The sequence below is a fragment of the Podarcis cretensis genome (assembly GCF_951804945.1).
Source record: "Podarcis cretensis genome assembly, chromosome: 11".
Taxonomy (NCBI): domain Eukaryota; kingdom Metazoa; phylum Chordata; class Lepidosauria; order Squamata; family Lacertidae; genus Podarcis; species Podarcis cretensis.
The window spans coordinates 41,076,442-41,103,157 of NC_137180.1; the positions used below are offsets into that span (position 1 = coordinate 41,076,442).

Here is a 26,716-nt window from a genome sequence, read left to right on the forward strand (position 1 = left end):
AGTCACGGAACTACAGATATATAAGCAGTTAAGACACACACCCAAATTCCTTTCCAATGACTTCACTACCCCAATGGAATAAAATCCGGATTGCAATTGTACGTATACTTTCCCCACCCATGTACACTTCCTTTGCAGTTTGGGGCAAATCAAACACTAACTTTTGCAAATGAAATTGACTGAAAGGTTACTTGGACACATGCCAAATACTACTGTCTGTGTCAGGAGTTCAAGGTAATTTCAATGTTTCAGGAAAAAACAAAAGGCAACTTCAGAGAAATTCCCCCCCCCCCAAAAAAAACACATTTTCATTTTTCCTGGGCCTTCATAGTGTTAGGAGCTGGGGGGAGTTGCTGTATGCCTGAACCCCCTTCTAATTCCTGGATTCAGCAACCAAGCAACAGTTTGCTGTCTGACAGCAACCCTTATTTCTATGAATACAGTGGAACCTCAGGTTGTGAACGTGATCTGTGTGGGAGGCACGTTCGCAACCCACAGCGTTTGCAACCCACAGCACCACTTCTGAACATGCGCAGGTCGTGATTTGGTGTTCTGCACATGTGCGAGCGCCGAAACCCAGAAGTAACCCGTTCCGGTACTTCCGGGTTCAGTGCGGTGCACAACCCGAAATCACATAACCTGTAACCCAAGGTACCACTGTAATGACTAGACCCATCCAACACTGCACTAGTTAACTGAACACATCTTTTTCACACATTTACAAAGCAGCCACCCCAGATTTATCGCCAGGCTTACATGCAAACTGATGCTCTTCCCATTCTAGAGCCAGTGCAGAGAGAGTCCAAGGTTGGGAGTAGAAAATAGTATGGTCCAAATTATTCTGCCACTTTAGAGACCATCTTGGTTGCTTGCTTTACAAACATATTTCTACAACATTCCTTGCTTTGAATTTAGGTATTCAAAAGATGTGGCGCCGGTGGAAGTAGGAAGAACCTAAGAGTGCTAAGCCAGCATTATGGCTCTTTTACAGAGAGGCGCAAACACTGCCATAGCCATATGGAGCCCTTGGCAATGAACCGCCTCCCATTGCCAGCTACAGTCAACCACTGCACAGCCGCAGTCTTTTACCTCCAAGCAGCAATTCCTTGCACTTGGCCCCATTCCAGCCTTCCTCTCCCCAGGCTGCAACCTTTTGACATCATCTTGCCCACATTTACCTTTCTTCTGGAACCGGAACATTTCCTGCTGTTTCTGCTGCTGCCTCCTTAGAGTATTGACAATAGCTATTGCTAGCCGCAGTGCTTCTCTTGGATAGCCATGAGATCTTAGTGCATCCACCCTTGCGCAGGCTGTAGGCACATGTTCTGAACAGAGAGAAAGGGGAAAGCATTATTAAAGAGCACATCCGCGTCTGCAGCAACCCCCATCCCGGGGGAGCATTCAGAAGGGGTTTTTGTTGTTGTTAAAGAATCTAAAAAAAAACAGTACTTTAAAAAGGGAAGGGAATAAAAGACTGTTTGAAGGGAAGCTCTTTGCTATTGCCAGACCTTTCATCCCTCTCCCCGTCCCCCAAAAACAGTGCCATAGAAATGGAACAAAGCATCAACTCATGGAAGCCTCTTTCCGGCTGAGCCACTTACCATGCCAGAGGGGCCACCCGTGAGAGTCAAAGAGTGAATTTTCAGCATCATCATGGTAACAGTAGTTGGTGTACAGGTCACTTCTGATAATGTGCTGCAAGTGGCTGTCCTGCCAATGGAGATCGCACGCCTCAATGGCTCGAGTGAACACCGTCCGGTGAGACCTGTTTGATGAATCTGTCAGGCCCACGAGTTCAAACAGAATCAGTTTCATGCCTCCATATGGGTGACACCCAACTCACACCCCACTCTCTCCTCCTCCAATACAATCAATACATGCTTCCTAACAAGCAGAGTTTCAGGTTTACCCTACACAAGCTATTTCTTTTTCAAAACAAGCACACGGGATTCTATTAAAGTTAATACGCACCGGACAGGGCCAAAACTCATCCTGTCCTAAAACTGTATATGTACACAAAGTATATTGAACATTTGGGCATGTGCAGAAACAATTACAGAAATGCCTAAGAAATTCCTGGGTCATTTGTCAATATGTACACCATGGAAATACAGCTTTGAATTGACAGAAATGAGGCTTAGATACACTGCTTTCTATTGTATGTTGCAAAATTAAACAGTGGATTCAACAGAACCACTTTGAGCCATAAAAATGGAGAAAAAACTGCACTATGCTTCCAAGCAGAAGAAGAGACACTTGAACCCTTGGCTGCATAGTGTGTGTTTATTGCAACCGATATAATAAAAATTGCTCTCATACTTTTACATATATATGTTCACTAAGAAAAAAATATTACATTGGTTGTGCGTATAGAACATATGCAGGGTTCTACAATAATTCTAATGAGACACAGGCACAGAAATAAGGGTGTGTGCATGTGTCCCATTTTATTAATGCATTTAATTTCCATGCAAACACACAAACAGATTAGCAAAAAGCAAACAATGGTATCAACTGTAATTCCACATGGGATCAGCTGATCAGAAACAGAGTTCCATACAGTTGTGTAACATGCTGCGGCCCCTGCCAATGTTTTAGAAAAGACATCCTTGTGTAATGCCTGCTGGGGGGGGGGGTGTCACACAAGAGGTAGAGTCAGCAAGGTAGATGAAACTCTGTATGAAAGACCTGAGGAGCAACATGTTATAGCAAGTTACTTCTTGTTATAGCAAGAGTACTGAATGCTCTCATGTAATATGGCCCTTGGAGGTATTGGGTTGTCAGGAGACACACACTGCTGTGCTACTACAGCCCCACCGCAAGTGCAATCTTACCCAATGCATCTCCAAGCATTGTGCTCATGCTGAATGGGAAGCTAATTTATTTTAAATAAAAATAAATTATGCCAGCAGCAAAGATTGCAGCAGAGCAAATCTTTCCCAGAAGCACTCACAAAACTAGGAAGATGCTCTCGCATGTGGTAATGGAGAGCAACAGATGCAAGCAGTCAACAAGTTATGTGTCAACACATAGCTCTAGTGGAAGACACTGAAATGAGAACTTGCACTTAAAGAGTATAGGTCCATACAGAAGAAACAAAAGAGATTTGGATTGGAACCGCTCTCCTTCCCTGGGGGGGGGGTGTTGTGGGAGGGCATCCGGGACCTCCCAGTGACCCAGTAGGAGGGCGGAGGGATGCCGCTTGGGTCATGGGGACTCCCAGCCGTGTCTCGACACATCCGGGGGCATGGCCACTTGCTGTTTAAACTCTGGCACGGCCATGGGATGTCCTCCTTTCGCATCCTACTGGATCAGCTATTTCTGCGCTTTTGGTGTTTCAGAGACTTCCTGAGCTGGAGTGTTCCAGTTGGTGAGATCGTTGCATTTGGGGAGTTGGACAATTAAGTTTTGGGATGATTTGGCGAGGTGTATGTGCTTGAGCACATATTAAAGAATTAAAGAATTAAAGAACCTTTTATTGAGGGTGAAAGAGGAGAGTGCAAAATATGGTCTGAAGCTCAACATCAAAAAAACGAAGATCATGGCTACTGGTCCCATCACCTCCTGGCAAATAGAAGGGGAAGAAATGGAGGCAGTGAGAGATTTTACTTTCTTGGGCTCCATGATCACTGCAGATGGTGACAGCAGCCACGAAATTAAAAGACGCCTGCTTCTTGGGAGAAGGGCAATGACAGGCCTAGACAGCATCTTGAGAAGTAGAGACATCACCTTGCCAACAAAGGTCCGTATAGTTAAAGCTATTGTTTTCCCAGTAGTGATGTATGGAAGTGAGAGCTGGACCATAAAGAAGGCTGATCGCTGAAGAATTGATGCTTTTGAATTATGGTGCTGGAGGAGACTCTTGAGAGTCCCATGGACTGCAAGAAGATCAAACCTCTCCATTCTGAAGGAAATCAGCCCTGAGTGCTCACTGGAAGGACAGATTGTGAAGCTGAGGCTCCAGTACTTTGGCCACCTCATGAGAAGAGAAGACTCCCTGGAGAAGACCCTGATGTTGGGAAAGATGGAGGGCACAAGGAGAAGGGGGCGACAGAGGACGAGATGGTTGGATAGTGTTTTCGAGGTTACCAGCATGAGTCTGACCAAGCTGCGGGGGGCAGTGGAGGACAGGAGTGCCTGGCGTTCTCTGGTCCATGGGGTCACGAAGAGTCGGACACGACTAAACGACTAAACAACAACAACAAATGTGCTTGAGCGCTGCCCTTTCTTGCAACATGTCAGCATCGTGAGTCTACAAATGTGGGTGACGCAAAGGAAATATTCAAATTTAGGCTATCTAAGCCCTTCACATTATCTAGGAAAAAGCTGTACTTTGCTCCTAGATCCCTCTCACCTTCAAGAACCTTTTTGACAGCAGCTACAGCGCAGCTTGAGAAGGCTAGAATATTTACGGGAGGTGAAAGATGCCACAAACCTTTTGCTGGGAGACTGTTTGGCTGAATGAATATTCCATGATTCACCTCTCCCTAGGTGATGTCACCTACTCTAGTGGAGACAAATGAGTGTGGTAGGGTCAGCTACCTGGGAGGTGAGAGCTGGGAGGACACACCCTTTTCTGTATGTGACAGAAGTTTAAAATATATCTGTGAGAGAGGATTCTGTACTTATCTCTTCTATCTTTTCTCTGTTCTTTTATTCCTTTTCTTTTTCTTATTTTGTGTGATTCGTTTGTCTTTTATTGTGAAAACTGTTAATAAAGCTTTATCAAAATAAAAATAAACATGCAGCCCGTAATTGCCCAACTCTAGCACAGAGCCTGTAGGCTTGTTTTTCCCACCAGCAGTGGCACCACAATCCTCAGCCACGAATATGAACAAAACGATGGACTAAGGTTGCTGCTAGACAAACGAGCATGATGGTCCAGGCAGAGAGTCTAAATTGCATTTCATGTGTCTCAGATAGTAAATTAAGTCAGGGCTCACCTTGGATTGCATTTGCACCCTGAGGCAAAGCATTGGTTAGACTGGGCAGGTCATTTCCATGGTTCCCATCTTCCCAGGGACAAACATCAACACTGTTCCATTTCTTCAGCTGTTTCAGCCAACTGGCCTTTTGTTCCACCTTGCAATGAGGATTTAAGACTATGCACATCCAAAGAGCACCTATTAAATGACACAGAAAATGCAGTGGGGCTAGTTACCTTAAATTTTAGGGAAAGCATAGCAAGCTTTATATGGATGCCAAAGGTACGCTGCAAAACCACATTAGCCAATCTGCCACCTCAGTGTCACAAGCACATGCACGATGCTCCTCCAGTCTCTTAAAGGCAACATGGCAGAAATAATTGTATGAAAACTAACAACAAACTCACATTGAAATGCCAATTTTTTGGGGGGGAGGGAGACACAAAACAGCAATCTGCCTCTCAAGACTTGCTGAAAAGCAAGTCAACTTCCCACATAAAATTTAAAATGTATATATTCGGGAAGTGTGACAATACTAAGTTTCCAACCTACACAAATATCAACTTAAACCTGTTCATTTATATTCATTAACAAAAATTAAACACTGCTTACTCATCAGAAGACCTCTAAGTAATTCATCAAGAACAATCTGAAATATTATTTATTTATTTATTCATTTACACACACACACACACACACACACAAGCTAATAAATAAATAAAAACAAGTTAACACAATACTTTAAATACAAATAAAATCTGAATTTTTCAAACAATTATTCAAAATAAAAGTACATGCGAAAACTGAGTGCCTGGGTAGACTCGCTGAAACAATTTAATCTATATGCTAATGCAAATCCAAATCTTCTGCTGCCCGCACTTGCATAGCCAAAACTACACCACCCAGAAAGACGTTATTAGCAGACATGAGGTAGCCCTAAAGTTCACACAAGTACAAAATAAATCTTTAGAAAAAATTCTAAAGGAGATAAACCTCGAAACCAGCCAAATAAAATAAAATAAAATAATAAAATAAATTAAAATAAAATAAAATAATTAAAAAAATAAAATAAAATAAAATAAAAGTTATTATTTCTGCCCCATACACTCTGGGCAACTTCCAACAAATATAAAAGCATAATAAAACATCAAACATGAAAGATTTCCTTATACTGGGCTGCCTTCAGGTGTCTTCTAAAAGTTGTGTATTTCTTTATCTCCTTGACATCTGAATGGACGGCATTTCACGGGGTGGGAGCCACTACTGAGAAGGCCCTCTGCCTGGTTCCCTGTAACTTCACTTCTTGCACTGAGGGAACTGCCATAATAACTCAATGACACAGGAAGGAGGTTGTGAGACAAAGTGTTCCGGTGCTTGCCTGCCTGAACACAGGAAGCTGAATTTGCAGGTTGGGGTGGGGTGGGGTGGGGTGGGGAGGGAGTACACCTGCAAGCCCTGCCCTACCCGTTCAATCCCCTTCTTTACGTTCAGCATCGGATTTCTACTTGTGTCCCCTTTAATGCAAGCAGAACCCTCTTCGGCATGACTGGAGGTCATGATGAACCAGGATCTCCAATCAGAAAAGGTGTTCTACTCGTATTCAAGCAGAAAATGTTCAGCACAGGGATGGTTGGAAACTGAGTGGGCAGGGTGACACCGGCAAGGACACTGAAGACCTGCCTGTGGATTCAGCAAATGCCCAAACACATCTTGAGTGGGGAACAGCTTTCAACCACTTGGGAGGGGCAATGGAATCACATGGTTTGAAAGGGAGGAGGGAGGAAACACAGACCATATATATATATATGTGTGTGTGTGTGTGTGTGTGTGTGTGTGTACACCTCGGGTTAAGTAAAATCGTTCCGGAGGTCCGTACTTAACCTGAAACTGTTCTTAACCTGAAGCACCACTTTAGCTAATGGGGCCTCCTGCTGCTGCCATGCTGCTGGAGCATGATTTCTGTTCTTATCCTGAAGCAAAGTTCTTAACCTGAAGCACTATTTCTGGGTTAGCGGAGTCTGTAACCTGAAGCATACCTGAAGCATATGTAACCTGAAGTGTATGTAATCCGAGGTACCACTGTATATATATATATGCTGAATAAATCATCTCATTGTTTGGGTAGGTCATTCCATGGTTCACACTAAGAATTGCCAGTAGACAAGGATGAAATCCCAGACTGCAATGTACCTGGGACTGAGCAGCACAATTTCTAGTTTCCTGTGCCAAAAGGAAAAAAGGCCCCAAATGGAGGGGGAAAACCCATCAGACGTCCAAGAGGACTAAGCATACTGGCAGGGACAGGAGAGCAGAATGGAGGGGGCAGAAGTCCTGCACACTAGCACTGCACACAGAAGCACTGCACACTAACATTTTGTTGTGGAATCTTTCCCATCCTTATCTTTATTCTGCTTTAGCACCACAAGCTGGGCTACTCTTCTTTATGACATGAGGGGAGAATTCCCAATTCCATTTTTACTTTTAGCAGTAGTGGTTGCCCTTTCTTTCCAAGAATAGAAAGAGGCTTCGTAATTATTCCTGCAATTATGCACGAGAAACTCTCCTTCGTAAGAATTTACAGATCTCATTTTCTGCTGACATTTAACTCTGAACCAATGAAGAAGCTACATCCCTGACACTGCATGCCAGGAGAGGCATGAATAAATCACGAACTGCCAGAACATTTTTAAATATAAAGATACTGCTTTTAAAATCAGCTGTCTTATTGCTGTTGCAGACTCCTGACAAGCAGAGTGAAGACATCTACAAGTACTATTTAGCAACACTTCATTTGTTCATCAAGGAAGAGTTTTTACACACTTTGAAGACCTGCAGAATTTGCTAAAAATGAATGACAGCCTTTCAGAGAGGGAGATGCAGCAGCCAAATGTGACTAACAAAGAATGCAAATGTGTGTCTGCAACAAAGGTTGCTATATTATGCTGATCCTCAAAAGCAATTCAGGTCCAAAGGGAGGTAGTACAGTATATTCTCAACATTGTGAAGGGATGCTAGCAGCTTGTAACATCCTTCTTTATATGCTTTAGGTTACAAAATGTACACCTTGTGCTTCCCACAACATGTGTTAAGCTTAGATCAGGCATAGGCAAATTCTGGCCCTCTAGATGTTTGGGACTACAATTCCCATAATCCCTAGCTAACAGGACCAGTGGTCATGGATGATGGGAACTGTAGTTCCAAACATCTGGAGGGCCGGAGTTTGCCCATGCCTGGCTTAGATGTTTGCCAAGCAGGGAGATTCCCTGCCTCTTAGTAGACCTGAACCTCTGAGCACCCTTTGTCCAAGACATGGTGTATTAAATCATTTTTAAACACCCTCCATGATTCTAAGAGGCCTTGCCAGAGTCACTAGGATGCCAAGTCAGGAAGTACCCAGGAGTAAGGCAGGGGATTAACATACACACGACATAGAGGAATTCAGAAACATCAAAATCTACTTTGTTCACAGTAGCCAGTCCCAAGAGACATATTAAGTTTGAAGTAGTTCTTTTGAAATCTGGCTATAGTAGTGCATTCTACCAATTTAAAGATCATTCGGTCCTTGGGAGCTGGCGGGCATCTGATAACAGCATTGCAATAGTGGAGAGAAAGCACAATCAGCTCATAGGTTCCATGTACTCTCACTCAACTAATGATAATTGGCACTCAGCCCCAATGCCGCAGTCATTTCCAGTGAGGGGGTCTCTCCCCCTCTCCAATTGACTAATTTCTGATTTTGCTGGGAATTTGACAGGATCTGAGTCCAGTCTCCAAGCACTCCTTTTGGGTTTTCTTTTTAAAAGTTTATTGTTTTCATATAAACATGAACCACAAAACATGCAACTTGGTGAACAGTTTTTTACATAAAACCTCGCCCTCCCCACTCACACACAACCACAAATTTGAAGGAAAAACATCAGCCTTAGGTAACATAAGGTACCAACGTATTAGTTGAGCGTATTCCTCCAAAATCCCCTCTTTTCAAAGCTGTTCTCAATTTCAAAACTGCCAGATCCGTTACAGTAAAATCAGAAGACCAGAATTTTGTACCCAGCTTGAATTTGGAGATATAAGGTCTTTGCAGGTGGATGTCTAGATTTTGCCCCTTACCAGCAATGCAACTCAACCTACTATGAAATTTTCCCAGCAGAGAGGCGAACACACATAAACCAATATGTAAATTTCATATTTCCCTGAAGATAATTGGAAGACGCATCATGCTGCGACTGCAATTTGGTATTAATTTCACACAAGGGAAAGAGTATTAAAACTGTCACATCTTAGTGAGGTATTGTCAGTTCTAGTTCCACAATCATCCTCTTGACCTGAATAAGAGGTGGCTCCGCCGTATCAGACCTCTAGCTCCAACACAGACATTACAAAGACCTTTCAGACAGTGTTTTATCATCCATCAGGTAAAAAGAAGAACGAGATGAGAGACTGAAGTTTCTCCTTACATCAGTATTTAACCTAATAAATACAAGGTGGCATTATTAAAGTGCTAAGTTATACTAACGGTAGGCGCTACTAACTGCTTCTCAGCATGCAGCAGCCTCATAAGGCACCAAGGAAGCACACAGACAATTGCTCATTTGAGATTAATACTTGCTTCCTACAAATCCGGTGAAACTTCAATTGTTAAAAAAAGGGGGAGAGAGTGCAAGAGTGAGATGACATTTTTGTAAATGGATGCCCTGTCTTTCCATCCAAGGGCAGCCAAGGATATGAACTACATAGAATCAAAACGACATTTATATCAAGAGTCCTAGACAAAAACACATGCTTAATAACAAACAAACCAATGCCAGACAGCAGATAAAATACCATATAAAATTAAGTAGTTTTTTTTAAAAAAAACTGCTGTAACAGATCTATTTGAAAAAGGTAGTGAAGGGACATTAAGGAGGGCACAGCATGGTTAAATCACTGGGCAGTAATGATATAATCTTGGCACAGCTCAGTGTTTGAAACTCCAATTGTTCTATGTGCATTTTGCGACAGGGAATTTCATTAGTGTGAACAGTTTCTGAGCTCTGGGCGCAGTACTGCACCTAAGATTTCAGATTAAAACTACAAAGTGGAAGGAAAGGAGGAGTTTTTTCTCCCTCCCCACTTCCAGCTACTCTCTGAAGACTGGAGAAGAGACCCTCTTAAGAATACTGGGGGGGCAGGGGAAGGACTAGACCATGTGAAAAATGAACCTTATATTTCAGCTGTAGTTAATTCATTTTCAACTTTGTATTCTTGTTACGTATTTAAAAAGTAAGCCTAGACACACATTGTTGCACACATAACCAAGGTTTAAGGTGCCATTTAGCTTCTAGCTTTCATATCTCAGTTTCTAACACTGGCACAGCTCCTCTAATCCGTAAGTACCAAGAAGGCTGGTTTATAAATCGGTGGGCAGGGAGAAGCGTTATTGCTGTGCAGCATGGAACATGAGCTAGTCAACGTGCATCCTGTGATTTCAGCACAAAAGTAGAAAAAGCACAGAAAACATGGGGTGGAAAAATTGGCTTGCTGTTTATTTTTTAATGCCTAGCCCTTATGGCTGCAAAAGTATGTTTGACAACCCTAGTGGACAATGGCTGGTGAAATCTCAGAATCCCAACAGGAAGCTAAATAAAGTTTCCAGTGGTCTGAGCGGCAGTGCTTAAATTACTCACACACACTCCACAGGAGTTTCTTGATAGTATAACCATTTAGATTGCATAATTCAGTCAAGCCAGACTTTAGTTTTTCTTGAAGCAGAAAAGTTTGTTTTTGTAGGAATACAGGAAGCTGCCTTATACTGAACCAGACCCACAGGAGCACATGGGAGGGGGAGTGCAAATCTTCTCAAGATTAATAACAATAATAATTTCCTTATTTACACCCCACCCATCAGGCTCGGTTTCCCCAGCCACTCTGGGAGGCTTCCAGCACAATGAAAACATAATAAAAGGTCAAACATTAAAAACTTCCAGATACAGAATGAGAATCTACTAGGCCTGTGCATCTTTGTGATCCACCATGCCAAATCCAGCCCATCAGCCGCATGGTGGCTCAACAGAGACTCAATAAGTCCCCTGGATTTGTTGCCTGCCTGGAACAATGAAAACATAAGGGAGAGCGGCTGTCAGGCACCTTGAAGGTCACTGTAAGTGGCTGTGTTAGGCTTCACATTTGTGGAGGCCTGAAATATACACTCAGCTATTTGCAACAGGAGTTCAGCCAACCAGATTACCAGACCCGTAAACTTAGACCTTGTTTAACTACCCGTTATAAGCCCTATTCAGCCTTTCTTCACACGGAGGCAAGACACATGGAAATGGGCAGCAGCTATAATGCTGGCTCTGCTTCCTCCCACAAGGGGGAAAAAATCTGAAAGCAGGAGCAGAAAACCAACCATAAAACTGCAAAAAAAGCATTAACAGCAGGCAAAGAAGTGGAAAAGATACCAGGTGCTTGAAGTGATATTTGTTTCTGGCCCAACATGTTTTGGAACAAATCCTTCATTGGGGGCATATTTCCAGCAGCAATTCTCACCAAATGCACATAGTTTGCTGCTGCTGCTTCTTTTTTGCCTGCCCTCTTTGCATATGCACTTTTAACATGATGTTTACAAAGGAAGACAGGAACTACTGGCTTACATAAGTGGAGATCCCATGCAATGAGAGGTCCCAACTGCATGAAATGCCTACATGTGTGGAGTTGTAGGCAAGCATGCAGCCCTTTGCAGATGTCTCTACGCTCAGGATGTCAAATAGCCAGTGGTATGGTCTCACTTCACCTTCCCGACATATTCCATCTCTTCTTGGGGAAACCCCCAATAGGGTTAGAGAGGTTATCTTCTCTGAACCATAAAAGGAGGGCCCACACAGAAGCCTCAGTTTCTCACCTATAACACGGGGCGAAAACAAAGTGTTGAAGCACTTGGAAGATTAACAGATTATTCACAGTTTTAAGGATTTGTAGGGTACAGAACATCCCAGATGCTTCCCTTATAAAATAAGTACAAGGATCAAGAGTCCATATATGCAGTACTTGTGTTGTGCATTAAACAATACACTGCCACACATCAGAAGCTTTTGATGATAAGTATATCCAGTGAATACACGTGAGCCCACATATTTCTGGGATATACAAATACGGTAGGTTTTATGTTAATATTTCACTATGCAATACTAACTTTCCTCTCTTGACAGTGTTATGTCTTCAATGAAACTCACCAGGATTAACTATAACAAAGGCTTACAAGACAGTGTCAACCCTTGATTTCAAACTGGTTAGGAGGGTCATGTCTTCATTGACACCCAAATGGTAATACCGCACCATAGCTCTGACAAAAAACTGGGGTGGGGTGAAGAAGTATGCAAGTTTGTGACCCTGGTTTCTTAATGGCTAGGATATTAGCAGTGTTGCAGCTGAAATGGATCAGATTTATATATTTCAGGCTAAGAAAGTATTACCAAACAAACAAGATGCATGCTAAAAAAATTTCCTTCCAGTAGCACCTTAGAGACCAACTAAGTTACTGGTATGAGTTTTCATGTGCATGCACACTTCTTCAGATACCTGGACTTCCATTTCATGCAGCACAATATGGTGCCTTCCATAGTTCTAGTTACAGGTAGGTAGCAGTGTCGAAACAAAATAAAAAAATTCCTTCCAGTAGCACCTTAGAGACCAACTGAGTTTGTTACTGGTATGGGCTTTCTTGTGCATGCACACTTCTTCATATACATGCTGTTATCACAGTTACAGATAGGTAGCCGTGTTGGTCTGCCATAGTCAAAACAAAATAAAAAAAATACTTCCAGTAGCACCTTAAAGACCAACTAAGTTAGTTCTTGGTATGAGCTTTTGTGTGCATGCACACGAAAGCTCATACCAAGAAGTGTGCATGCACACAAAAGCTCATACCAAGAACTAACTTAGTTGGTCTTTAAGGTGCTACTGGAAGGAATTTTTTTATTTTGTTATGCTGTTATCACAGTTTCACTAGAAGACAAGGCAGGCTGTTGAATCAACATGCAAGGTATCTTTCGATCTAACCTAACCACCACACCCTCCCTCCCATAAAAAGCAAGTGCCCCCAACTGCTATCAAAATAAGCTCTGTCCATTCAATCTAATGTCTACCAGAAGTCACAGGCCCCACTGGAGAACAATCTAATTAAACCAGTGCCATCATGAACAAAGAATACACAGTCAGCATGTCTCTGCTGCACTTTCCATGGTAAATCTTGTGAATTTGAGCATGCGCTATTGAGGCGGTGGCTATTTTTATTCATAAACATACACCCTCAGTGGAATCTGGTTTTCCGACAGAGCACTCAGTGAAGAACCTGCAATGGCTGCTTTGGTTCTTGGAGTACAGGATGCTTCATTTTGCTCTAATTCATTCTATTACTGAATTAAACTTTGATGTATTGGTCTTGACAAGTGCTTCATGCTGATTGTATTGTGTATGATAGTATAATCACTCCCCATGCATTTCACACTAGCTGGCTGATTAATGCAATAGATTACCTGCAGCACTGATGGCAAGGGGGAATTATGGCCCTTCTGCAAGCTACATTCTGTACATGGTGGTGTAGGGTGGGTGTAACAAAGGAACACAGAACAGAGACTTCCTTAAAGCTTTGCTTCCATTCAAAGAAGGATTTACATCTCAAGGTTGATTTTGATGTCAAGAGAGAAAGGGGGCTAGTCACAGTATTTTAGGCACAGCTCTGCCAATAACCCCACATCTCTATATAACATGGATTGAATACAAATTCCTGTCTCCATGCTCACATCCACCAAACGCAACATCCCACACTTATACTTCTAGTGCAAGGAATACTTCTTGTAGAACTGCTCTGATCACTTGGCAACTAATGTGGCAAATCTAGGGATGTGATACTCCAGGTGAAGATGTTTTCCAAATCAAGTCAATATTATTGCCACCTAAGTCTTGCCCAGAAGGTCACACTCATAAAATTACTAGTGCTAGGTGAAGACTACAAGCAAACTCACGCACAGCAATCCAAAACCCCAATCTGTGGTGCTAAGGAGACAGAGGTGCATCTCCACCTGGGCCCACTGGCAGGAGAGCTATGATTTTGTGGAGCTCCTTAAAGTACCTGTCCAAACTGCAGGAAGGTGGAAGCTACTGCTGTTGGCATCACGGGTGGCAACCAGCAAAACACCCCTCTGAATGGAAATGTGGAGCAAGGAAGGACTCTGGCTAAGCTATGGAACTTAAAGGGGTAGAAAAGAATTTCCAGTATGTTTCCACTCTAGGTCCTGACCAGACCTACCTAGCTTCAGCAAGGCTCCTTCCAGGACCTCTACAATGAAAAGAGCCAAAATATGTATCGCACACACAACCACCCGCCCTGTAACAACTTCCTAAAATATTTAAATTAGGTGTGGAAAGTCTTCAGGTGTTTATGGTGAAGAGTAAGTAGATGCTACCAAGTTTCAGTTTCTATTGCTCTGCATCAGTATAACCAGCGAAAAGTACTGTATGTTTATTTCCAAGTCTTGTAAACTGGTTAGGTTAAAAAAAGAAAATCATTCTGAATAATTTCTCCCACTTGCCAAGATTAAATGGGGACTATTTTGGAAGTGCAATTAAATGCCATTTAAGTACACAAATACACATGAGAGGTGCTCCAAAAGTTTGATTGTGCGGTACAGTTTGATGCTCTCAGTCCTTTGGACTATTTTAATCTCATCTTTAAGTTTTCATAATATGCATTTAGTACCAGTAACACCACCATTTATGACGTGCTCTGGTTTGGAATATCAAGCTATACAGCATGCTTAAAATATGAACCTGCATTATAACAAAATACCATCTGGTAAGGAATCAGCTTAAGTCTCGCTAGACAAGACACATGTGCTGGAGGCCTATTTCACATACTATGTGTGCAAGTACATACAACAATGTTCCCACCACTCATTTAGGTTTAATCAATTGCAACATGTTACCTTCCCAAGGCAGACATGGGGTACTGACAAGTTGCTCCAAGGTTTTCAGTAATATTTGTGTCTTCCTCTGAAGCAGGTGTTGGCTTGCTTCAGACTATAATGGAAACCCCTGTTTCCCCTCATGTGAATGTAATGTGGCCAGCCTTGGGCATGTGCACTCATCCCCTCTCCTGCTCCCTCATGTGTGAGAGGAACAGACTGAAGGCCTTTGCTTTTGAAAGGCAGTTCTTCATCAGAACACACCTCAGTTTTGAATCTGAGCATAACCATGAAGAGTAAAACCAGGATCGCAATATACCATAATTCCAAGTTTGGATGCAAACTGTGGTCACTAGTTTAGAAGTCAAAGCTTTTGGACTGCTCCCATGTGAAGTGAGAGGGGTGACTGCACGAGGCTTGACAAAATACATCCAACAATATTAACTTTTCCCAATATAATAATAATAAACAATAATTTTATTATTATTTGTACCCCGCCGATCTGACTCGGTTGCCCCAGTCACTCTGGGCAGCTTCCAGCATATACAGAAACATTTTAAGAAAGTGTTTCTTTCTGCAGGAACTCCAAGAGAACTGAAGAACTGAGGCAGCAACTCCCACAGGATATCAGCAATGTCTCCTATATTTAACGGGGGAAATCAATGAACAATTGCTGCAAGGAGAATGCCGATCTGATGGAACACTGATTTGAGAACACTGCTGAGCAGTAAAAATAAAATAAACTACTTGTGAAACTTGGGGAAACTGTGGTTATTTTGTAGCATAAAAGGCCAAAACTCAACCAAGTGAATAACGGCAAACGAAAGCAAAGATTCTTTCACAAACTAGTTTATAATCCATTTCTGCCTCAGATAAGCATAGGCATGCTCTGAACATCTCGCAGTCATTAATTACAACAGCCATTTGATTCTGGATCCATACTTTTATTTTTTAAAAGCTTTTCTTGTTGATACACATGTCCAAGAGGAGGGGGAGAATAAAATGTTTTTTTTGAAATACAGTACTTGTGTGATGTTTCCTCACTCTTAAAATAAGAGGAAGGCTAGAAGAGATAATGAAAATCAGAGATCACACACACACATAAATATCTGATCCTGTAATCTAAGTGTTGACAAGTTGTTGGGCTCCATCACTCCACCAAGCATAGATATTCCTCTTACAGATTCTTCTGCTTGACTGCTCTCAACAGATAAAGCATCAGAGATTTAATTTAACAGTTTCAGCTTTATTAAGCTGTCACAAGAGCAGCCCCACTTTGATAACAGTAGCTCCACCAATTATGGCTTGGTTTAGGGTTGACAAGTATAATGATTTATTCGTGGCACATGAGAAGCAATAAAAGATTGTTTTGTATTACAACTTTTTTCAAAAAAAATGTGGACACTTTTTTCATTTAATTTGTCACTTAGCTTTTGCTAAGAGGACATTTAAATTGCCATTAAAAGGCAAATGGGGCTTTTAGTTTAAAAACGTAACCCCCCCCCCCCAATATTTAAATGATCGGTAATAGTGCAGTGTTCAAGTGGGGAGCGCTTTTGTCTCTCGGCGGATCTCGATGGCAACTTGTGACATTTGTATTCAGGCCCTGTATTATCCATGTGGCTAAAGGGCTTCCAATTTCATATCACAGCCAGGAGCCTGCAGAAAACACCAATTAACTTGCAGATCCCATTTGCTGACAAAACTCAGCCTCTTCTCTATGTCTAGCATCTGACAGTCCTCAGCATTTAATTCCAAAGCACAGCCCTGCAGCAATGTGATCCATACGCAGGGGTGCAAAGTCAAATCTCTCCCAACCCCCAAATAAACAAAATGTTTTTTCATTTGGTCAGCCCCAAAACTACTCGGCCCTAATTTTCTAACAAATGACTATTAGAGTTGTTGCAAATTTCAAGCTCCAGAGATGCAGTGAAAGAGAAAGGTCCCATACTCCACCCCCACCCCGGGAAGGGGAGAGATTGACCAGGTAACAGCCAGAAACAGGCACTAGAAAATAAGTAACATGCACACCACCCCTAATTCCCCCACTTTCGGGGAAAGAGTGATTCAGAATAGACCAAGTATAAAAAGAGGGACGCGGGTGGCGCTGTGGGTTAAACCACTGAGCCTAGGGCTTACTGATCAGAAGGTCGGCGGTTCGAATCCCCGCGACAGGGTGAGCTCCCGTTGCTCAGTCCCTGCTCCTGCCAACCTAGCAGTTCGAAAGCATGTCAAAGTGCAAGTAGATAAATAGGTACCGCTCCGGCGGGAAGGTAAACGGCGTTTCCATGCGCTGCTCTAGTTCACCAGAAGCGGCCTAGTCATGCTGGCCACATGACCCGGAAGCTGTACGCTGGCTCTCTCGGCCAATAAAGCGAGATGAGCACCGCAACCCCAGAGTCGGTCACGACTGGACCCAATGGTCAGAGGTCCCTTTACCTTTAAAAAGAGTTATCACTTCTTGATATTTTGGCTTCTTGCCAACTGACAGGTTGGCAATATGAGCTCAGTCTGCTTGCTCCAGTACAGTGGTACCTCGGGTTACATACGCTTCAGGTTACATACGCTTCAGGTTACAGACTCCGCTAACCCAGAAATAGTGCTTCAGGTTAAGAACTTTGCTTCAGGATGAGAACAGAAATCGGGCTCCGGCAGTGCGGCGGCAGCAGGAGGCCTCATTAGCTAAAGTGGTGCTTCAGGTTAAGAACAGTTTCAGGTTAAGAACGGACCTCCGGAATGAATTAAGTACTTAACCTGAGGTACCACTGTATAAGGATAGTTGTATAAACTGCTTTCCAAAACCATGTTCAGTCACAGGGTGGTCTTAAAAATATTTAGTTGGCACAGTGACTACATACACCAGGCAAAATCCTGCAAACAGTAAACTTACTGTTAAAACTCTGAATCAATCCTAGTTGAATCTTAGGTGTGAACAACTACTGTATTTGTAATTACAGATGTGGTCAAATGTTTGCTTTGTAAGTGAGAGCTGACCCATATCACAGTCTATTGTGTAAATGTTACAGATAGGTAGCCGTGTTGGTCTGCCATAATCAGAACAAAATAAAAAAATTCCTTCCAGTAGCACCTTAAAGACCAACTCAACAGATGTCTTTAAGGTGCTACTGCTATGTTGGTCTTTAAGGTGCTACTGGAAGGAATTTTTTTATTTTGTTCTGCCTATTGTGTAAATGTGTGGTGTCAATTCTGGAAAATGTGGATTTCAAAATAATCACCACCACTTCCCCTTGGTTAATTTTCGCTTGTTTGATGCATCTTTCAAATGTAAATGAGCATCTCTTGCAAAACAAGGACACTTTCCCTTATCTTAATGGGCCATCCTGTCAGCTAGACCTTTTTGGCCTTAGAAAGGATCCTAACTGGGGAAGTCCTTTGTAGTCCCTATTAGCATACTAAGTGAAGTGTAGTATTCAAAGGAAGTACTGTCTGCTTCCCACCTGAATTTGGGATTCTTGCTAGTGTTGGGTAGATCTCAATTAGCATCTAAAGTTAGCTCAGCCTTCCAGAAAAGTTCTAGAAAGGAAATCCCTCTTTTTAAAAAGCATCCTCATTAAAAGGTAGCTTGCTCCAGATTAGGGGAAAAAAACATTAGCCGAATCTGTGGGATGAGAGGAATTTCTTTCCATCTGTCAGCTGAAGATACACTTCTCAAAGCCAAAGTTAAGACTCTAGGTTTGGCCTGTGAACCATACAGGTGTGAGCCTGGTTATAGATGTAAACTTTCCTTTTTGCTGTCTGGAAGACACCAAAGAGCATTGACAATTTTAGCAATCTGTACTTATCACAACGAAAACCTTTGTTTTAAAAAGCTGGAGGGTGATATATGTAGTGGGTTCAGGGAGAAGGGTGGGGAGGCTTTAGAAGTGCCTAGAGTAATCAGATCTTTTCCAAGGAGAAGCCCTCCTCCGGAACTCTTCTGAGGGCAGCTGTCACTTTGAAGCCGGATAGTCTAACATCTAGGAACTGGTGGCAGCTAAATTGAACTGAGGCACAGCCTGGAAGAGTAACTTTTAATGGAACGCACATGTCCTTGTGCAAGAGGGGTTAAGTAAACCTTCTCAGATGAGCCTTTCCATTGCACTGGCTCACAAACAGGATAACTAAAATATAATCGATGCACACACTCTCTATATATAGATATATATAATCAGCAAAACAAACAAACTTCTGCAAACTTCCTACTGAATTTAAGGAAAGTTTGTGCTAGCTTTTCCAAATCTGATTGGAAAATCACTTGTAGCTTAATGGTGAACTTTGGACACAATGGAGATGTAAAAGATTTGGATTATCATAAAAGATGCAAGAGGAAATTATTAACCAGGGTAAGGGGAGAAGTCCAAGAGATTCATTGGAATCTTGTTTTTATGTTGTATGTTTGATATATGGCTAAAATTTTAATCTGAAAAACCAAAGTATTATTATTATTATTATTATTATTATTATTATTAAGCTTTTCCAAATCTGACTTGCTTCCAAACTGGGCTAAAGAAGAATTAGTTAACATTGGATGAATACTTCATTTGCCACCTGCTCTTCTCCTTACCTCTGGGTTGCTATTGGCAATGTTTAGTGGGATTTCCAGCTGCGGGTTCACTTCAGCCCTTGCGGTATGTGGGATCAGTGCACTCTGCCACCCTAGTAACTGAAACAGGCTCCCCCCCCCCCCCGCCCCGCATGCACTTACTGCATGGGCTTGAATTGACAATTTCAAATTCAGGGGTAACAGGCAATTTTATGGGAGGACTAGCCCTATACTAAATTATTAAAACTGTGGTTGCTTAGGCTTTGATTAAGTATGCATTACTCAGCTGAGCATCTAGGACTGCTGTGGGAAAACTGTAGCTGGCCAGTGGGCTGGATCCTGACATCCCCCAAGCCCCTGTGGCCACTCTGATAGAAGTCATGGACTGGTTGAATGCAGAGGAATGGTGGGAGGAACCAGCTGGGGAACTTCCAAGGGAAGAAGGCTCAGAGTCCAACACTGTTTCTTCAGTTTTTGGAAAATGAGAAACACACCGACCAAACAGCCTTTATCGCTTAAGGACAGACACTTCAACTGACCCTGGCACAACCTTTCTTTTCAGATGAGAATGTAAACCACATAATAAGGGAACAACTATATTGAGGGCTGTGTATCTGGACAACTATTTTGAGGATTGCATTTACAGATTTGAGAGATGATTTTGGGCATGATTACATTAAATTAATATACAGATTGTCCAACTGAGCTTTGTCGTACTCATACCCAGGCCTTTACCAGCTTCAGGCAATTCTGCCACATAGGACACAGAAGGAAGGAGAAACATAGCTGGCTATCATCTGCTACTGGACAGAGCTTCAGACCCCAAGTGACCTCATGTAGTTATTAACTAACACTAGAGATAAGATGGAAGTCCACAACACAACTGGAGCAGTACTCCCAGCACAAACTGAAACAGCCCTACTTGGCAGAAGTGGAGCCAGTGCAGAATGGTATGTTCTACTCCTAAACTACACAAGCAGTCCAGAAGGCCACCGTGGTTGATGGCACTGAAAACCATCAAGAGAATCCAACAGGATTCCCTACTATTCTACAAGTGTGCCCTGTTCAGGGCGATCAGAGTAATTTCTATCCTGAAACTAGGTTTGAAATGGATTTAGATTATCAGTTTCATCCAAATATGCCTGCTTATAGCCATATTTACCAAAAATAAGTTTGCGAGAAGACATTTATTTGATAGATTGCACTGCTACCTCCTTCAAAGCGGTAGTGAAGGGCTCATATTAACCAACACAGAATCCAATAGCCTCTCCTGCCAAACTTACATTAGGCAGGATGGGCATGGGTCAAATGAGCAAGCAGTAATGTCAACAGCTCCAAACACTTGATCCACATCATGAGGCGTCAACAACTGAAATTCATCCAATAAATCTGAAGAGGAGGCGCTGGACATTTCTGCTCTAATTCCTGCTACTAAAGTGGAATGCAAGAAAGAATGATTTGAGTTATTTGATCTACAAAGCACTCTGCAAAACAGTTCCCAGCCCACAACTGAAGGTTCTAAAGCCCCATAAAAACACACATTATACTGGAGCAATGCCTTCACCACTCTGTAGCTGTGCAATCTCCAGCAGACATTTTTGGAACGCGCTCTCAGTGAGGGCAGAGAAAGATCACTGTCATAGCACAAGCCTTCAAACTGGCCCCAATCCATGTTCAGTCAAGACTGGCCATTTATCCAGTACTTACTGATTTTATTTCATAAAATGTATACACCGCTTGATTGTAAAACCAAACAAACAAACCTTCAAAGCAGTTTGCACATTTGTACTCTAAGAGATGACTCTTTGCTCTCACTTCCCTGTACACATGTGGGCTCCGGAAAGAAGAGCCACTGTGTAAACTCCCCAAGTTCACTATTCAAAGAGCTTCAAAACAACAGTTTGCAGAGTTTGCTGAATTATCTCCTGGGGCTAGCGTAAAACCATCCAGATCAATTTGCCTTTGAAAGTCTACTAACACTGAGGAGGTTACAGGGATATATGCTCTAACCTTAGCAAGGTAAGTAATCTGTTCTAAGCAAAGTCGTTAGAGGCTTCCTCATACATGGATTCTCCTATCTTGTCTATTGCAGAACACAACATCCACATGGGGGGACACAGCCATGGTTGCTATGAAATCCTGAGCAAGGCTTGCAAAGGCAACCCCAGAGTGACGCTGAAGCCCCCAAAGTTCTCAGTACCACACTTTCAGCTTCAAGTGTGACCATGCAAAATGGATTGCAGAAAGGAGATTGAGCCCTTATAGACCACAGCAACCCTCTCCCTCCACTAACTACCCTACAACTGAGAATATCCAGCTGTCAGCTACCGGGTCCAAACAGCTCTCCCTTCTCATCCAGCCAGATCCCTATAACATGCACAGGGTCATTATTAAATATAGTTCGTCCAGAAGAATGCTGATGGAATGCGTCGCAAGGATTCCCTTACTGATTGCTTGTCTACGCAGAAGATAAACTGAAATAGCTGCAGCTTGCAATTCGCACCTCTGGACCTTTCAGTGTTATATTCATTTCATACCGAGCAATGTAAAAATATGGCACCCCTATTCCAAAATACATGACGCACCAAAATAACACTAGGTGTGAATTACAACCGTGGCAGTTATTTTAGTTCCAGTTTCCATTAAGGTAGATTAAGATACTCACAGCATATGGGCCCTTCTTTTTTTAAAAAATAAAAATAAAATAAATACAGGCAGATTCCCAGCTTTGCATTCTTTTGATTTTCAAGCAGACAATCATACTTGTCCTGGGACAAACTTCAGTATGAAGTTCAGCTGCTATTACCAGCTGAAGCCAACAAGTACTACTATACTCTTCATTCCAAAGATCATTTGTGCAAACTCAGCAGCTCTTAAATACACAAGGCCAGAGAGAGTTTGATTAAGGCGCTGAGCAAGTGGTCTAATTTGGAAAATGAACCACCACCACCCAGATCACTTAACGGCGTTTTCATCTTCCTGCCTTCCTACTACCCCTCAAACCTAAGCATGGCACAAAAATGAGCCACATTATATTAAACAGCCCATGTAAACATACCCGCTTGACTAAACTGTGAACTCAGGGACCCGGGTGTACACTACACCATCTGTCAAGCTTAAACAGAGGGCCACACAATTTTCCGCACCAAACGAAAACTGATTACTGAAGCAGTATGTCCTTTCATAGACATTTCAGAATTGAGAGATAGGCAGACCTAAGCACAAAGGTAAACATTTATTATTAATAGCCTGCAGACCTAGCTTTTGTTAATACAATGGATTACTTATTACCTAGGAAGTGTTTACATTCCAGCTCTTACTATTAAACATGTCATGTAGTAGTTATTTTTGGCTGAATGTCCTTGGGTTTAGCAAAAACGCACCGCTTTTGCCCACGAAAACAAAGTGCCCGGGCTGCCATATTTCCCAAAGGTTGGCAGTTATTCCAGGCTCCTTTAACAAGAGCCAGTACCTCTTAACACACAGCGTTTCCTTCACTTCAAAATCTGCTAGAGAGTTGCTTTTACCTAGTTCATCCCAGAGCTGCCTATACTTGTCTGTCATTGCAGTTCCCTGTTGCCTCCAGAGTGACAGGCGAGGGTCAGCCATGAACTGTTCCGTTATCAATGTCAACATCCGAGCACCATTCGAATCTCTCATCTTTAACATCTCTCGAACCTAGGATAGAAAATATCAAAACAACAGAAACGAAATCATAGGTTAGGTGCCCAAAATAAAACATGCTATCCTCTGAAAATGGAAAAAAAGAGGGGAGGGAGAAATTGGAAGCAAATCACAAAGAGTAAAATGGAGAACTAATGGAGATAAAGGTCACTGGAAGTATGAGTTTAGTTATGGAACAGCAGATACTGTTGATTTGTAGCAACTGAGAAGAAAAGTTGTAATCCAACTTAGAAGTATGCAATGTACTGGAAAGTAGGCAATTATAAAAGGCAACTTTGAGTGTTGAAAATATAAGGAGCCACTTTCTTATATCTCATACTGAGATAGGGGTAATTGTGTTCTCTTATGGAGTTTTCAATGTGTTCATCCTCTAGATTCAAAGTTTTGACTCTCAAATTACACAAAAAGAAGGCCAATGACAGGGAAATGAATTTGTTTTTAACATGATAGCAGCATACCTAACATTACTGGAAATGAACAAAATATGCCAAATGTGGAAGGAATACAATATTCATATACAGTGTTATGAGCCGCCACCATCACATCAAATACAGAATTAATACACATGGAAGGGGAATAGAATAAGCTGCACTGATGAATGTGCAGAATACAAAAAAAACTTCTCACATTAAAGTATGAACATTCATGCTTATATTCACATACAAACTAATTTTTCTTTGTGCAATTATGCTACCTAGATAGTAATGCATGAGCAAATGTACACAGAATCATAGAATGAGCAAATGTACATAGAATAATAGAATTGCAGAGTTGGAAGGGATCCCAAGAGTCATCTAATCAAACCCCCTGCAACGAAGGAATCTGAATTGAAGCATCAGTATCAGATGGCCAGCCAACTTCTGCTTAAAAACCTCCAAGGAAAGAGAGTCTACCACCTCTCATGGGAGTCTATTCCACTGTCAAACAGCTCTTCCTGTCAGAAAGTTCTTCCTGATGTTTAGTCAGAATCTCCTTTCTTGTAACTTGAAGCCATTGGTTTGGGTCCTGGCCTCCACAGAAGAAGAAGAAGAAGAAAAAAAGCTTGCTCCTTCTTACATGTGACAGCCCTTTAGATATTTGAAGATGACTATCATTTCTCCTCTCAGTCTCCTCTTTTCCAGGCTAAACATACATCAACTGCTCCTAGTTTGGACTGCAATATGTATTTTAATATGAAAAAGTACAGGAAATTAATCCTCATAATATTGGGAGGAAATTTGTGCTTTTTCGTGCCATCTCAAAGGTACCATGCATTGGAAGAATCATTCTTTGAGACACATAATCAACACATCTTGTCCTCTTACAGCTTAAGTGCATCAGTGTCCCAAGTTTCCTTATGACATACAGTACTAGGAAAAGAACACACTCATGTGTTTTGTTTTATTTTGTTTTATACTCCCTACCCTCTCCTCCCACATTTGTCCTTTGGGTTCTGTATATTTTAACATCCATTTCAAATACTGGGTTGAAGGAGAAATAGGTGTCTTTGCAGGCTTCTGTCAGTCTGTTCAGTGTTACTGGTGCCCTGTTTCAGCTGCAAGGCACACACTGATCTGGGACAGGTCTGCTGCCTCCACTCTTGTCTTGACATTACATTATTCTAACACCAGCAACCTGCAGCTTTAACTGCCTCTGCCCCAGTTCCATGCAAAGAATTGAGCTTAATTTCAGGCTCCTACTTGGCTCTTGACTCCGGACTTCAACATCTCAGTCTGGACTGAGTCAACTATGCCAGCCTTTCAAGCAGATGACAAGTGTTCCAATTTTCTACCGTTAGTTTCTACCTGTGCCACATTTTTAAACCTTAGTGCAGAAAAAAATACGATGTTCCTGTATAAACCTGTTAATAAAAGCATGGAACAGCATGCAAATGTCTGTTAAGATGGCCACCAAAGACTCGTCCATGCAGCTGTCGCACTTAGGCTGTTGGCAACACAGTGACCTGGGGGGGAGAACTCCCATCTTACTTAGCCCAGCTCAAAACCTTCCCATTACCTGGAGAGTGAGAGCTAGCATGGGTTGGCCTGGACTATCGTCTTCAACACCAACTACCTCAAACATCCAGAACAAACAAACAAAAAAAAAGCCAGTCTCGTAAATGATTCCGCTTTCATACTAAAACTTCTCACTTGAATGTACTAATTCTTCAGTGCAAGCTCAAAACAGGTGGAAAGTCATGAGTCAGGCTTCAAAGCTGCAAGCTTCTAAAAAAATATTTGTGGGGTGCACTGCATGTCTTTCTTTGAGTCCTAAAAACACATCACAGCCATATTTTCCTAGCAACAAAGAGTGTTGGATTTATTTTTGAAAGCCCTTGTATTCCCCATTTAGCAGTTGGGGGCTTTACATATACTGACACCAAAACCACTGGTAGCCTGAAAAACAACTGATTTTAAGTCACATTGACTTGCACTCCTCCACAGGAGACCACTTAGTAGTAATACCAAACAGTGTTCCAATAAGCAAACAGGGACATCATTAAGGAAGAAGCAAGCCAATTGAAAGGGCCTACTTGAAAACAGGCGGTGTGTGGATGGAGCATTCATGACAGCCACAAATATTCCTTCCTACCTACCTTTGCAAAAAGCAAATTGAGTTGCTTCCCTGATCCATGGTATCCACCCTGGGAGAGGAAGAGTTTAACCTGTTCCTGGACTTGCTCTTCATCTAGATGCCAGCAGTTTTCATCATCTATGCTAGCACCAGCTGTTGGATCAGGAGCACCTACAATCACAACAGAAAAATTTTACATATATATACAGAGAGAGAGAGAGAGAGAGAGAGAGAGAGAGAGAGAAAGGAGTGGTATTCTTGGTGCATGGGGATCAAGCTGTTCCCATTCAAAATATGGTGAAGTTATGAATGATTTCTTATTATAATCTCTGTTGTGGTTGCAGTCATGGGTGCTGAATTCTAGCTACTGCCTCTATACAATCAGGCCACTGTACACAGACATAGTGACTTTTAACACACCAAGTGACTGGAGAGGCGTGTTTAAAAGAAAAAGAAAATCAGCCTGCCTGCCTGCACGCAACCTCAGAACACAGAGCCAATGTTTTAAAAAGGTGAACACATGCAACAGCCTGATATAGAACAACTGTACAGGGTCACTGCTTGAGTTACGTGCTTTGCAGGTTCAGCCTCCAGAATCTCCAGAAAAGTCTTTCAAGTCTAAGAAAGGTCTATGCCCAAGATCTTAGAGAGCCAGTGGTATGACTCTGTATAAGATCACCACCTTATATTTGTTATGCTTGATATGGATTAACAGCTGGGATACTGGCAAACACTGAAAAAGCCAAAGAAAACATGCATAGTCTCTTTTCTTAGTTAAAATGGATTTGCAAGTTAAAGGGTCTTTTCACAGCCAGTAATCACCCTCATTAAGCACACACTTGGACAAAGAGCCTTTCATAGTATTGATCTGACATTGGACACACCATTTATATGGATACACCTCTCACGAACATTTTATGTAGCCATATTTATAGTCCCCTTTCCCCCAAGGACCTTCCCCCTTTTCAATCTCAATTTTTTTAGGGCTTTAAAAAACCTTTTGTACTGTTCTTGTTCTTTTCTGGTTTTAAACCTGGATTTATCCTGCTGCTAATTTTATTCTGTTTTTG

General features: G+C 42.1%; 2 protein-coding genes across 3 annotated transcripts in view; one reads left to right on the plus strand and one right to left on the minus strand.

Annotated features, from left to right (window-relative positions):
• The window catches only part of ERCC8 (ERCC excision repair 8, CSA ubiquitin ligase complex subunit), a 355,379-nt gene that overhangs the window by 107,117 nt on the left and 221,546 nt on the right, over positions 1 to 26,716 (plus strand). The window lies entirely within an intron of this gene.
• ZSWIM6 (zinc finger SWIM-type containing 6) overlaps positions 1 to 26,716 on the minus strand; it is a 99,471-nt gene that overhangs the window by 18,848 nt on the left and 53,907 nt on the right. For both annotated transcript variants that reach the window (XM_079995308.1, XM_079995307.1), the window contains exons 3-7: positions 25,669 to 25,817; positions 22,937 to 23,087; positions 4,944 to 5,123; positions 1,602 to 1,778; positions 1,179 to 1,325 (exon numbers count right to left, since the gene is read on the minus strand). In XM_079995308.1, coding sequence (XP_079851434.1) covers positions 1,179 to 1,325; positions 1,602 to 1,778; positions 4,944 to 5,123; positions 22,937 to 23,087; positions 25,669 to 25,817 — 804 coding nt within the window. The remainder of the gene's footprint in view (positions 1 to 1,178; positions 1,326 to 1,601; positions 1,779 to 4,943; positions 5,124 to 22,936; positions 23,088 to 25,668; positions 25,818 to 26,716) is intronic.